The sequence below is a fragment of the Ammodytes marinus genome (genome assembly GCF_949987685.1).
Source record: "Ammodytes marinus genome assembly, chromosome: 4".
NCBI lineage: Eukaryota > Metazoa > Chordata > Actinopteri > Uranoscopiformes > Ammodytidae > Ammodytes > Ammodytes marinus.
Window position 1 is genome coordinate 12,188,648 of NC_137233.1, and position 15,094 is coordinate 12,203,741.

Sequence of the window (15,094 nt, forward strand, 5' to 3'; positions counted from 1 at the left end):
CTCTTTGCCAAGAGATGAATCAAAAATGAATACAGACAGAAAAAAGCTTGTAATAGCTTTTTTTTATCTTTATGAATGTCTTCATGACTTACCAGCGTCTTGTATTCAATCTGCTGCCGTATGAGCTTGTCCTCACTGAGGGAATAGCGTGCCTCTCCGGTGATGGAGTCTATGGGTCCCTTCTCCATTTGCTGTTTGATTGCACAGAACAGCATGAAGAGAGGCTCGCCTGCACACTCCTTTTGTTTTGGTATAGGGAACCAGGGGAGGTGTGAGAAAAGAAAAATAAGACATAGGAGAGAGAAGTGAATGGAAGGAAAACTATCTATATTCATCAGCGCACAAAATGAGACTCAGAGCATGCCACAAACAGAATAAATGGAGCCTTCTCTCCTTTTTTGAAGCCGGAGATATGTTTGACCCGACAACAGCAAACCATTATCCCTCCACACAATGTCCATACAACCTTTCAATATCCAACAGTTAAAATGACGGCTACCATGAAAACACACACACACACACACACACACACACACACACAACCTTCTATTTCCAAATCAATGCTGAGACTATTGAGAAGCATCGTGACACTACGTCACATCGACACCTGTAGAGGGAAAAGAAGGTGTGGGAGAGACACTTGATTTTTACCTTGAGAAACTTGTGCAGCAAGAAGGCAAACCAATTTGTCAGCATCTTCTCCGCCACTGACTCTGTTCTGCGAGACGAAAAGAAGAAAGCACAGCTCATTTGTTAGCAAGAGAGACGTCCCACCGAGAACCAGAGAGTGCTCCGGTTATTCTTTTATAATTTAAGACCCAGAAAGAGCCTGACATGGTAGGAAATTCAAAAACAGGACACAGAGTTTACGGAGATATAACATCCTTTAGTGAGCAGCTCGGTCTCATAGGACGTCTACACTCCGATATACTGTAAGTAAAGTGCTGCGAGGGCAAAAGACATTTGGGTCATGACATGATTGTGCAGACACCACAACGTAGATGGCCACTTTAAGCCCTTTCCCCTCTGTTTCTTCTTCCTTGATATGTCTGCTCTTCACATGAGAACAGATGGCACAGATTGTATCATTTACTACTGTATAGTAAATTCTTCAAATGATATAACAGTACCTATAAAATGGTGTATAAATCAATTGTCATCGGAGATCTGATCCACTGCCCAAATTTAAGAGCCACCAGTCACACAGACAGTCTCTGTTGCTCTTAACCTGCTTTTCAACTCTAACCGGTATTGACTCTATATCTCATTAGATTTAAGTGGGGGGGGTTTTTTTTCCATGCAAGAGCTGCACGTTTGGGCTAACAAGTTCCTGTTGTCCCTGATACCATGTGAACCCATCCTTATATTTAATGAGTGTGCTTCATATTGAGAGGGCCCTGCTATCTAAAAAAAAAAAAAAAGGTAAAAAAAACTCATGAAACATTCAGTAGGCCGGTCTCAGCACTGGGAAAACAATGGACAGATAACCAGAGGTGGAGGAAAGAAAGAGAGAGAGAGAGAGAGAGACACACAGACACAAAGAGAGAGAGAAATGGAGGGAGAGAGAGAGAGAGAGAGAGAGAGAGAGGTGAAGGGGTAACAAACGTGAGCTACAGCTGAATGTTTCATGAGTGGCACACAGAAGATAAGTCAGACCGACAAGGACTCTGCCGCCGCTGCACTCACTCTTCCCTATTAGGTTCCCTTCCTCCGCCAGTCCCTCCCGCTCTCTATCACCGTTACCGCCGCTGTCTTTCACCTGTCTGCTCAACGTTTCTCAGACTTGTTACGGCTGCTTCACACTGCTGCACTAAACAAAGCTGAACAGAGGTGGGCTCTTCTGTTGCTGGCCTAGTTTATCATCCATCAGAAGTGTGCTTACTGGGATGGAAAGAACAACGCACAAAGGAATTATCTATGCCAAAAGATAAACAGCGGCTGAACAGAACTTCTTCCTATAACGTGCATTATTTGCTCAACCTTCAAGTGGGTGTCATTAAGAAAACAGTGTACCTCCATTTAAGGTGCATTGATTTATCTTTATTAGTAATTGCAAGTATGATGCAATCAAGAGCCTCTCCAATAAAGCCAAAACAAATATGGCACAGGGCAACAACAAATTAGTTAAATTATTAATATTAATATAAATTAAATGTCATCATCCCACATGTTAGCGATTCTGGAGAACGCTTGTTGCCAAAATCAATTGTTTTCACATTCAGTGAATATCTCCTCATGATAAGCTACCTGTCCGTACTGTGTTTGCGCTTAAACAAAATCTGTTGTTCATACACAGCATAGGATCTGTAAACTGGTATGTTAACAAATGGTATACTGTATAAACAAAGGGAGCCTATACTGTAGCTAGCAACATGCCTGTTTGCGGAGCCTAAGCTGTGTATTAACACAGGATTATTTTCAGCGCACACACAGTACGGACAGTTAGCAGATACTGAGGAGATGTTCACTGATTTTGAGAATAAGGCAAGCGTCTCCAGATTCACTGACTGAACATTCAACTCATACGTATAAAGTCAAATCCCAAAGTGAGATTTTACACAAAATGACTGATTACACGGAAGGAAAAAGCATTTTCACACTTTTTGAAGAATGAGACGTAGCTGAAATCCTTCAATATAAAACAAAGATCGTATTCCCACAGTGTTAAGTGGCACCTTTACGCTAAATAGTTCACCTGCGTAGGAGTAGTTTGGGATGGTTCTTGCTCTCCAGGTTGCGTTCTATGAGGTCGGAGAGCAGGTGTTTGAGGATGTCTGTGGCGTACTCCATGCGTCCCTGCAGCGCGGTCATGATCAGCGAGGCCACGTAGCCGCGGTCGCGCATGGAGAAGGAGCGCTGCAGCTCCAGTGTACGGATGAATGTCAGCAGGAAAACCTTGTTGTTCACCAGCTGAGCAAACTGCTTCAGGGCTTTCTCCACGTTTGCCTGGCAGCTCCCCGGCAACTACACGCATCACGCACACACACAAAGACGCACACGCTCATTAGATAATTCTCATTCAAGGATGAGAAAAAAAGTCAGAACATGAAGAAGGGATGAAATAAACACAAATAATCTCACAAACCCAACATGAGCCATACGTGCGAAACAGAATGACTGGTGTAGTTACAGGATGAACTTAGAAGCATTGATGTAACCCAAAGATATCACATAAAAACTCCCTAAAAACCCCTTTAACGTGTAGAAAGTGGATGAAACCTGCAAATGGTGTGCAGAAGTGTATCAGAATAGGCCTACAAAAAAATTACAGTATCAACAAGAGCATTCTGTATAGCGTGTGCAGGTGACGGTCCTGACACATCCGGCCCTCCCCTGGGAATCTTTTGAGTCATAGTTTCAAAAGAAATAACATTAACTAAGCTTCCTGTATCTGCACTTTAATGTCTTGTATTCAAGTCGAAAACTGCAATCAGAGAGGCTCTTTAGAACAGAAAATTAATTGTGACCGTAATAAAGCCTTGATTATACCAAGTATAATTGGCAACAGCATCCCCATCTTGACCTTGAATACCTGATAAGTATAATAACAAAGCCAAGTGGTTTGTCATCAGAGTTGCTTCAAAATCAGTCTGAGTGCTGCAGAATGTAACCCTTAAGATAAGACACATAATAATAACAATCATGGCTTTGTCAAAGAAAATATGACAGATCCTTGAGCTTGGGCAAAAATTAGATTCAAAGGCTCACTGAGGATATAACAAAAATCACAACCAAACCTAGCAAAGGCCAGTACACACGTTAAAATAATATTTTTTTTTAATTTCTACTTTCAGGACCAGTTCTTTTTTATCATCCTTCAACATCCAACTTAGTGATGCACAGGATTTGTTAGAAGCTTTAAGAGTCCGAGGCCAAGTAAAAGTTTGACTCAAAATAGGTGCGTGACTGAGACTGAGAAAGGGAGCCAACTCCAAATTACATCTGCTCACAAGCTCTTCCAACTGGTGTGGACACTATTAAACAAACAGACCTCAAGCCGCAGACTAGACTGACATTTGCTCACACTGCTCTGTTTCATCAGCAGCTTGACAGCGCTCGCCAAAATCAATTCAGTTTGGACTTTACTGGAGGCCTAAAGGTCAAAGATGTCAGAAAAATGTTTGAGACTGAATTTTGAGAACTGCGGAACCCGGCTTTAGAGGTTACTCACCTCCAGCTCTCTGAGAACAGGGTGATCATCAATGCCAGGGAAGAGAACCCTCATTGAGTAAGTCCTATAGTCCAGGTAAGGGATTCCAGCGCGGTCCAGATCACTCGTTAGCTCGTTGATGTCTGTCTGCAGCTCTGCAAAGGCTGCATGTGACAGGGGAGTGCATTTTAGGAAATCATTTGTAACATCAATTTGTTTTAGCTGTCTATCCCTGAAAAACCCTAGGGAAGTGTATTCCTTTCTTTTTTTCTGATCAATAATTGAAATGGTGAAAATAGTTGTAAGACATAAAGGATTGCAGTTATAGATCCATATGTCTGTAAAATAACACAATTCATAATGTGCCTTACAGTAGAAATTGCATTTCTGGCTTGTTGATTATGAGTCTTGCGAGATATAGAAAGAAAATAGTGACCCTATTACACCTAAAAAAAACGGAATGCTGCCCCAAATCCTGTTTCAAAACCACATACCAATAACTAGCAATCAACTGTACATAAACATTCACCTACTCTTTTAATCATTCTCCAACCAATATTTACATGAAGAAAATCCCCATAAATGTCCCAAAATCCCAGTCAAAACATCAGTTTTCAAAAGATGGTGCTGTACAGTAAATATACACACAACCCGTTATTTTGGGAATATGAGTTTGAATGTTCAGAACATGAGCATCTCTCAGATCAGTCAGACTCACCCTCTTTGCACTCCAGAGCCACTCTGGACTCCAGATTGTCCATCTGCATCTGCAGGCGCTTGAGAGTCAGGTCGTTCTCGTGGGACTTTCGTCTGTAGGCCAGGAGGACGATGATGACGATGATGAGGAGCAGCCCTCCTCCAGCCGCGATGCTGAAGATAGCAGGGAGGGTGAGCAGGCTGTCGGACCGGATGTGAACTTCTCCTGGAGAGATGTGGAGGCCTCCTACTTGGACCTGGATCATAATAATATATATTTTTTTTTAAAGATTATTTTTGGGCATTTTCAAGCTTTATTTGATAGTACAGAGTTGAAATGGGGAGACAGAGAGAGAGGGGGGATGACCTGCAGTTAAGGTCCACGAGTCGGATTTGAACCCGCGACCACTGCAACGAAGGCCGGAGCCAATATGGTATGCGCTCCATCCACCACGCCACGGAGCGCCCATAATAATATTTATAATAACACATGCATAAATACAGTATTTTAAAACAGTTTTTTTTTTAAATGCCCAAGTAACCAAGACAATAATTTCTATTGAAGAGTGATGGCTATGAATTCTAAACATTGTTGCTCAATAATTAAATGTGGAGTCCCCCTACTTGGACCTGGATAATAACAATAATAATACAGGCATACATACAGTATTTCAAAACAACTTTTAGATGCCCAAATAACCAAGATAATAATTTCTATTGAAGAGTGATGGCAATGAAATCAATGCGTTAGAAGCGGTGAAATTGGCCGATACAATGGAGATATGGACCATTTTCCTTAACAATTGCCATTTGAAGGAAACAATTTTCAAAAGTTCCAAGCAAACTAGCTTTTTCTTTTTCTTTTTCTCGGCTTCTTTGTTATTATTTGCAAGGGTGCCTGTCAATAATTCTAGATGACAATGTGCTGTAATTGGGAACCTACCAGACCATGAGTGACAGACAATGACAGAAAGCCATGCAGCGACAAACTGAAATGCTGTCAGTGACCCACAAAACACAGTGACAAACAGAGAAGCACTGACCTACAGACAGTGTGACCCACATCCATGCAGACAGAAAGGCAATGAGATGCACAGACAGAAAAGTGCTGGATAAGCATGACCACTTTTTTAAACTGACCAGGACTTTGTGCTGTCCGGTGAGGTTTGGTGGCTCACACAGTAACTGAGTGTCAGACACAGTGAGAATACAGGGCGTATCTCCTATCAGCACGGTATAATTCAGCCTGGCTCCACCCGATGCAGATGGCACCAGGTTACGTCCCTGAAAACACAGATAGAGAAGCAGGTCTTGATCATGTGTATGGCATCAATTGGGAATGTTTGTCAATGTACTGCAGTGTGCATGCTTGATGTTTTCAGCCCATTGGGATGTTTCCCTGTTGTTATTGAGGCATTTTGAACTCATTTAATTATCACCATGCAACATTTAGGGCATTAGTTTAATTACTGTAATCAACCAATCAACCATCTTGGAGAGGTCCGCCAGAAAGTCTTTTATGGTGCATTCTAACACTGTGAGCTACTGAGTCATATTTTGAAAGTAGTCTGCTTCAAGATAAAAAAAAACAATCTGTCATGCTGCTCCTCCACCACAAACTGAGCTAAAGATGTGCAATTAAACATGGTGTAAAAAAAAGAAGCTAAATACAGATTAAAAAATCCATTCCAGGAACTACAAGAAGTAACGATTTTCCTATGGACTACCAGATTGGAGATACATTAGAAGCTACAACACTTGTATCCATTATTGATGACTATGTATTTAATAGTCCTGTTCTTCACTGTAAATGTGAGATAGTTATAGACTTGAGAATGTTCTCTCTGTCTATTGCAGTAGAAGGTTATATCTTCTATGACGTACTTTGAGTATGATTGGAGCACCAGGCTTCTGCTCCAGGACACCTGACAGGCTGAGGGGTTCCAGGTAAGGGTTGGGGTAGTAGACAAAGCTGGTGCTGTTGTATGTGAGCAGAGCTTGGACGTTGTTGAAGACGAAGCCAAACTCATCCACGTGTTTGATGGTCTCCTGTTCCGCAGTGTGCTCTGCCTTCAGAGACGGGGCGAAGCAGCTGATGGTGGTTGTGTTCAACACCTTGCACACCTGGAAGAGGAATCACATCAATACCCTTAATTCATTTGGCAATATCTCAGAAATGTATTTAGTAAGAATTAGTCCCAACTATAATAACATTTTGAATCTTCTAGTATTTGTATCTTTTCACCAATAACATTAGCTTTAAAACAAGGCAATACATGAATGGCCCCTTGTAATTTTGACACTTTAAATCTAGAAACCACTGCTGAATGGTTCTAAGCAGATGTCACATTGTATGCCAGAACGGGTTATGTAATTGCATTATGTAATGTTTTAGCTTCCAGATTGTTAGTACCTTATGTTGTGTATTAACATAAACTAAACTGGACTCTGTGGTGTTAACCTACACAATCCAGGATTACGATTATCAATGCATCTGCTTATGTTATTCATTAGCTTCTCCTGACCAAATGTTCACCTTTCTGCAATAGTGTTTTTGACCCTCTACCTTTTTAATGTACGACCGCTTCTGTGCCACTGAAATTGTATGGTACTGACACTGAAGGTGTTCCAGACCCCTGGGGGTCATGTTAATATGGGATCTCTCACATATCTACCAGAAACATTTTAATATGAAGCCAATCACTCATGCTGTATACCGAAATCCTAAAATAGGTCTTTGTCACTGACTACTGTTATAAGTTATAGGTACTGATACTGTTAACCAATAGTTTTCTAAAATTTGTTCTCTTTTGCAGTTCTTGAAAATCCCTAAATTCTCCCAACTTCAGGAAAATGTCTTTCTTACTTTCTTCTTTCTTTTTTGTCATTGACATTTTTTGTTGCAAGTCAGTCGATTAACCCTTTTTGTGATTCAAAACAGTTTTGAGCCGTTCCATTCATGCCTCCAAGATATGTGCGATAAAGAGACTGCCCTCATTAAATTTAGCAATGACCCTCTTTTAGCTGCTGATTCGGGTTAAAGTGCATCTTTAATCCCTTTAAATCTCACTACTGCCAGCGCAAAACATGGCGTTTTAATTGACTGGCTAAAAATTCTGGGCTGGCATCAATAACACACAAAATAATTGCCTGAGGGCATAACTCTTACTCACACACAACACTGCCTACAGAAAAACAACCTTGTTCTTTAAAAACATGACATTTGAAGTTTCTAAATATTCCGTCATGATTTTATTTGTCATGCTTCCACCTGAGCTGTACCATCTTTAGGTGGCCAGTTGTTTATTTTCCCACCGAAACCCAGATACTGTACATTCCTCTTTCAAGGAAGGCCTTGATGAAAAACATTCTATGGTTTGTGTTGTCAATTGAAAAGTTACAAATATTTGCCAAGTTGCCGAAGTCAATTTCGAGACTGACTGAAAACTTTTTACTACTTGCAACTGAGAGCATTTTCTTCCTAACAATTCCAAAACGATATTTTTTATTTGTCAACAAAAAGCCATTCACGCTTTCATATAATATTTTCCGTCTCTCTTATCTTTATTTTGGCATCGATAAAACATTTATTTTAAATCTTTATCTTATGCTGGTACAGGCAGACAACGCATCGTTCCTTATCTGGCATCTCTTTATGAGTTGCCTGTTTTAAATTGATTTTTAAGATTATATTGATCTTTTCCAAGGTCGAGCCAAAAGTTCCCTCCAGCAGTTTCGACCCTGTGTGTGTGTGCAGTTAAGATCCTCAGGCAATTCCCTGACCAGTCCAAAGTTGCAAACTAGAGGCTAAAGGTGACTGGACTTGGGGGGCCCCAACACTTTGGAATAATCAATCAATTTGAAGCAACCTGCCTGAGGAGCTCAGCCAAGCAGAATCGGCACCATAAATCACCTCCCAAAACTGAGCTGAACTTTCATGTCAGTTTTTTTTATTTTGTATTATCTTATTTTGGAATGAACCCTTTTATATACTTATTTTCTAACGTCCTTGTTTATGGCTTCCCGCCTGACTTTTACATCAACAATATCACTGAAATTGTACAGCCTATTAGTTTGTTCCACAATGTTTCAAGCTATTGCTGTTTCATTTGCTCTTTGTCCTAGAGGCTGTGTGGTGCTGCAGAGACTTTTTTTCTGAATGTGTTCACACTTTGTTTGTTGTGGAGCTAAACAATATTTCATACTCAAAATGAAACCGTAAAACAACCCGTCATCCATCATTTCAAACTATCAATATGGAAAAACTCTTTGCTGTGCCATGTCCTGTCTACTTGAGTAAGAAATTAATAAAGTCAGTATGTGCAGTATATGTAAGCAGTTGTCACACTTACATTGACAGATTCATGGCCGGCATATTTGACTCTGACCCGTGGCTCCTGGACTACATCCAGGTTGGTTCCAGTCACTGTCAGGGTGGTGTGTCCACTGTTTGCAAGGAAGAAAAAAAATGTATTAACAACTCATAGGAATGATTAACACAGATACAATTGCACACCACTCGTTGGCTTCAGGTGGTCTGTATATGAGGGCAACAGTGTAACAGTGACAACTGCAGAGAATTCAATCTTTTTAACTTGAAAAGCCAACCTTTTCCTAGAGAAACTACATTTATTCAGGTTGGAGGAGGAGGTATAGCTGGTGTGGAGGCTTTGCTCTTTGTTATTGGGCAGAGGAGCCAGATCAAACGGCAGAGCAGCTGGCTGCTATTTTATATTCATCCATGACTGTGGGGCTGGCATAGCATGAATACAGGTGCTTCTTGTTTACATATCTGTGCTAGATGTGATTAAAATAAACAACACTCCCTAATCTTTGCTCAACCTGTGCTGCAGTGGGAGCTTCGGAAAGTGTAGCCTGGAATTTAAAAGTAAGGGAGGAGAGACAAAGGGGAGAAGTACACGAGAGAAATAAGGAAAAATGTGTAAAAAAAAAATTAAAAAAAGGAAAGAAAAAAGAACTGGCCAGTCTAGTCTGCCTGACAGAGAGCCAGTCCTTCTCTTCTCACACTTCAAAGGGTACCTAAGCTTGTAGGGCCACATAGTGGGACTGCACATACATGATGAGGGCTCTTGATTGCAACTCCACAAAGCTCCTCCTGTCACTAGGCTGAGGGCCAAGGTGTCTCTCTGAAGTCTAATCTGCAGGGAAGTAGTGCTGGGTAATCCCACCCCAAACCAAATTAAGTGCCATCTCTTATTTAGTGAAATACCAGTAACGCACCTTTATGCTACGTATGATAGAAATGTGTATGCAGCAAATTCACTTTTGTCACAATATTAGCAGAAGCACAGTCGTCATGAATGCAGACATTTAAAAAAATATTTTGAATTCAGATTTTCATTACTCCAAATGAGTCACCTTGTCATGATCAGATTTGATTTACAGCCTTGTTGTAAATATAACTCTGCCTTTAACTCACAGCACCTCAGTTATTTGCATCACTACCTTAAACCCTATCTAATGGCATCAATCACATAGGGCATTGCACCACAGTAATCTATATTAGACAGGCCACCACATTTAGACTGGAGGCTTTTTTCATATTATTTAATTTGTATGAAAACAGAGCGTATGAGCTGCAATGCCGCAATTTTCCAAACAAGCTTGCTTCCTCTGGTATTAATCATTTCACGTTTCTCTAACTATAATTAACATGGTAGGCTACTTGCGAACCACAAGCGTGTAATGAGACGGCAATTTGCAATCAACTATCATTGGTTAATATTTTTGCTTGGCGTTTACCTGGTAATGCTCCACAGGGGTTCAATGCGCTGGATTGTGGGGTCTTCTATGTACTCAAAGGCCAGACTCCCAGGAACTCTGGCCCGGTCCACGCTGAGCCTGACCTGCACTGGTCCGGCTCTGGTCACAGACGGCGCTGAGAAGCACACAATCTCCGAAATGGTCCTCCTGTTGGGAGCACCGAAAGGGGGATTTATTCATGTATTTGATTGTGACTCTGCCCACTCACTGCTGCAGTATCACAATCTCTGACTTTCTTGCAGTTGTGACCCATGCTCATTATTACTACAAGGGAAGAGGATTCATTATACGACTGTCTGGTCTCTTCCTCGTTACGGACACATTAGGGATGGAACACTGTAATTAGAGGGTGCTCTAGCTAATGACTTTCTTTCTTCAACCCTCCTGACTCCTACCATGTGAAGCATTTTGAACTTTAAATAGATATCTATTAATACATAAGAGTGCAATACTGCTGTGGGCTTCATCTCCTTTCAAATCATTATTGAGACTTTTAATTCAACGCAAGTGAACTTAATTGTATCTTAAGTGTGCTTTTTTTAAATAGAGCAATCTCTAACCAGTGTTTAGGCATTCTTACATTAGTGTGTATGAATCTGAGGTATTGTAAGGTTAACATTACATCAGGAGGTTATAACTACAGACTCACCTGTAGAGCTCACAGGTCTGATTGCCGAAGTACACATTCACAGTGCTTCCAGCTCCAAGGTTCTCCCCGACAATGGTAACCTTGGTGCCCCCAGATTCAGGCCCTCTGCCTGGGGTAAGGGCCAGCATCGAAGGGGTCTGTGGAGAGGCAAACATTAATTAATTAAATTCAACATAGGTCAAACCTAGAGAACTGTATGTCTTATCGGATTCTGAAAAGCAATGTTCTACTTGGCCGAATTAACTATACCGTAGAACTACAAACTTACAGACAAAAACTGCTGAAAAAGGTAAATGAAAGAGCTTCTTTAGAGAAGTATGCGGTACACGCCCTATCAAAATAGCTCAAATTAAATACTAATTATCCAGTGCATCTTCAAAAGCTAAACAAAAATATCTCTTGGCCTGAGACTAATTAGACACACCATTCTTTTTCATTAGCCACAAACCACTAGAAACACATTTCACAAGGATGATGAACTCTTGTGCAAAATCTTGATCATAGAAAAATCAGCTGTCTTATTCTGAATTCAAATTGAATGGGGGCTTGATGGCTGGCAATCATCCATTCAGCACCAATTCAATGCAAACACTTGAGGGTGGTGGAGTGTCACAATTACCACAAAGGAGTAGAGCTGAGAGGACTGCGCCCGTAGTTCTGGCCTGCATTCGCCGACACACAGCTTAACTGGACCTGGGGCACTTCCTTCAGGCGCGGCGGCCATCTCACAAACAATCCTGTCAGGGCAAATACATGAATGTGAGTGCACACAAAACACTGGCATGCAGCAGATCATCAAGCATGCAAGTAATAACACAACCCAGGCTCAAACACACACTCACACACACACACACACACACACACGCAGATGCAGCAGAATCAATGCACTGTATCAAATGTTTTGTGAATTGCACCGAGGGAAGATGGCCTCTGCTGGCCAGCGTGATTGAAGCAGATTCTCATAGAAGTTGTGGGTCAATACAGTGGCCCATCTCTCTTCCTAATAGGAAACCTATAACAGTAATATAACTCAAATGATAAACTACACCCCTCCCCATATCCAGGACGATTGCCACCCACCATTACCTCCGGTTGCCATGACAACGTAGGGGTTCCTTCAATAAATCAGCATTGGTTTGTCAGGTCAATAAGATAAAGTGCAACATGAATAAGTCATTACAGAAACTGACCCCACGCTGAAATGAATGGTTGTAACAGCTGTAACGCCATGTTTTAGAGCACTGTGTGTGCCGAATGACTAGCCACGCTGAATGCACGACCCTGTGCAAAAAAAAACTCCCCATTCCCTGATACAATAGAAGATGCATCCCTGCAATCGTCCCTGCCCAACCCTTCTATTCACTTATCACAAGAGTTTTTTCAAATTTTCTACTGGCATGTTCTTTTTCTTTTTTTATAACAAGGATGTAAATGCAGCCTGAGCCAAATCGCATTACATGGCTGTGAGAGAAACACATGGCTAACAGATTGTCCCTCCAGTCAGCGACATGCAGCGCATTTCAATTACAGCTGTGCCGACAGCCCTCATAACAACAACCACACAAAGACTGTCTCTTCCTTTGGCTCTCACTGCACCAGAGCAATGCAACCCCCCCCCCCCCCCCCTCCCCCCCCAACACAATCCCACTACATGATGAGGCATCACTGAGCTCTGGCTTATTCACTGACTTTGCTAGTGTGAAAAATAGCATTAGTGAGAAAAAGAGATTGAGTGAGTGTGTGTGTGTCTGTCTGTGTGTGCAGTACAATACAGTCTGAATCCATGTTTTTCTGGGCATGGGAGGGGGAGGAGCTTCTTACTGTTCTGCAGTGATGTATCCCTCCTCCTGTGGGGTGCACTGCACACCGGCCACTTCCACGTTGCCCTCCAGCTCAGAGAAAGACATACCCAGGTTCAAGCCCTGGATAGTGACCAGTGTGCCCCCCTCCAGAGGTCCAGCCACTGGACTCACCTACATAGGAAGCAGGAGAATGTAATAGTTGCATTATGGTAGTATGATACAGTGATAGATTCTCACATAATAACAGCTCATCAGTTTTGTCCACCACCATATAATTGAACACAGCGTCTTACTTTTTACAAGCTCTTGTAAAAACCTGCAATGCAAGTACAATTCCTGCACAATTTTTTAATAGAATTTTTATTTAAACGTCAAAGGATTTTATACCCTGAGTGGGTTGTCAATGTTGGAGAATAGTGCGCCATAAAGAGTGTTCAAATCTAAAATTATGTAATTGGTTACAGTTTTCGTTGAGCCACATAAAAAAAATAGAAAGAAAAACCCATGTGGAATATAATTAATTCTGTATACGCTCTGGCCATAAATATGACTCTGAAGATTGGAGTACTTGCACAAAATAACAACTTTTGTTCATTGACTTCTTCATGCCTAACTTACATTTACATTACATATGCTTGAATTACATGACTCGCAAACTGACGAGGCTTCATTCATATTCATAAAGCCTTAAAAAATCCACTTTAAATCAAAACAAACTCGAATTAATAAAGCAGGCTTAATAAAAGGGGATCACAGTCCTTCCCAGTGTACAGTTAACAATCCCAGCAGGAGGCCATTGGACCAGAGCATAACAGGAGCCATGTTTAAGTAACAGCCCCCCCCCCCACCCCCCACCCCCCCTCTTTCCTAGCAGGACTCTGTGGTGGATTCATTCTGCTGCAGCTCCTTCAGAAACACTAATAATGTGACAGAGACATCAAAGGCTTGCGGCCCTTTGAAGTGGAAGAGCCCTGCATCTCTGTGCCTGACCCACTGCGCCTCATTCAGGGGAATGAACAAGAGTTTGTGACATAAAAGATCCATCAGCACTCCTCTAAACAAACTGAATACGTTTATCCGTCAAGGACTTAAGGTATTCAGCCGGCGTGGAACAAAATGTGAGATAGTCTCAGGAAAACAGCCGCTTGGATGGGAAAGAGGAAGTGGCCTTAGATAAAAATGACTGTTACTTGTTGCCTGCAAGGAATATTAAATAAGATGTTTTTGGTATATACCATTGGGCAGTGAGCCTCTGGTCGAAGCCTTTCCCTCAAAGCTATTTCAGTGAAGAAAAACAATAGAACTCAAATGGTGGTTTCCACAAGTACAGTAACTACTTCTGGAAAAAGTTTCTAAAGGAAATTTGATTACACTATATATGTATTGCAACAAAACGGTGGTGTATGATCTTGTAGAAGTCATTATTCAATGTTAGTTCGACTCGATTTATAAGAACTCTTGTTTTCATTTCATTTCTGGCTCAACACAAAAATCCTATGCTGAGGTCTACTAATCACATCTCCCCGTCCAATCAATGAGTTTGGCTTTTTATTGCCAACATAAACACCCACAAACAGACTTCGCCTTCCTTCCACCCTGACCCTCCAAGTTTCTAAACAAATGATGTCATGATGACTGACGGCAGCAAGTCAAGATATTCTGGAATATTTGGAGAAAACAAAAGTTCAGTTGCTTGACTGACTGACTGACTGACTGACTTAAACTAACAAACAACAGACCTCAGTGATGCGTGGGTTGGTACACTTGACATTCCTAGCAGAAAGGTTGAGCCAGCGGCTAGCGTAAGGGGAGATGGGAGGACAGTGCTGCTTCATGGTGCATCTGCCCTCGCCGCTACACCAGCCACACTGGAACTTCCTCTCGGCCCGCAGACACATGCCACAGCTGTCCCGCTGAGCGCTGCACTTGTAGAGGTGCACTGTGGGAAAACGCAGAGGATATATGGTCAGTTAACCTACAAACTTCCACAGTGGAATTTTAACATTTGGTTTA

The 15,094-nt window shown here is 41.6% G+C and overlaps 1 protein-coding gene across 1 annotated transcript in view; it reads right to left on the reverse strand.

Annotated features, from left to right (window-relative positions):
- Positions 1-15,094, reverse strand: part of LOC307248876 (plexin-A2-like) — a gene marked incomplete at its 5' end in the record, with an annotated part of 58,079 nt that overhangs the window by 11,569 nt on the left and 31,416 nt on the right. The window contains 13 exons of the mRNA XM_080025414.1: positions 93-239; positions 652-718; positions 2,696-2,964; positions 4,172-4,314; positions 4,869-5,103; positions 5,987-6,130; positions 6,731-6,970; positions 9,199-9,292; positions 10,610-10,777; positions 11,280-11,416; positions 11,899-12,016; positions 13,101-13,252; positions 14,821-15,020. Coding sequence (XP_079881540.1) covers positions 93-239; positions 652-718; positions 2,696-2,964; positions 4,172-4,314; positions 4,869-5,103; positions 5,987-6,130; positions 6,731-6,970; positions 9,199-9,292; positions 10,610-10,777; positions 11,280-11,416; positions 11,899-12,016; positions 13,101-13,252; positions 14,821-15,020 — 2,114 coding nt within the window. The remainder of the gene's footprint in view (positions 1-92; positions 240-651; positions 719-2,695; positions 2,965-4,171; positions 4,315-4,868; positions 5,104-5,986; positions 6,131-6,730; positions 6,971-9,198; positions 9,293-10,609; positions 10,778-11,279; positions 11,417-11,898; positions 12,017-13,100; positions 13,253-14,820; positions 15,021-15,094) is intronic.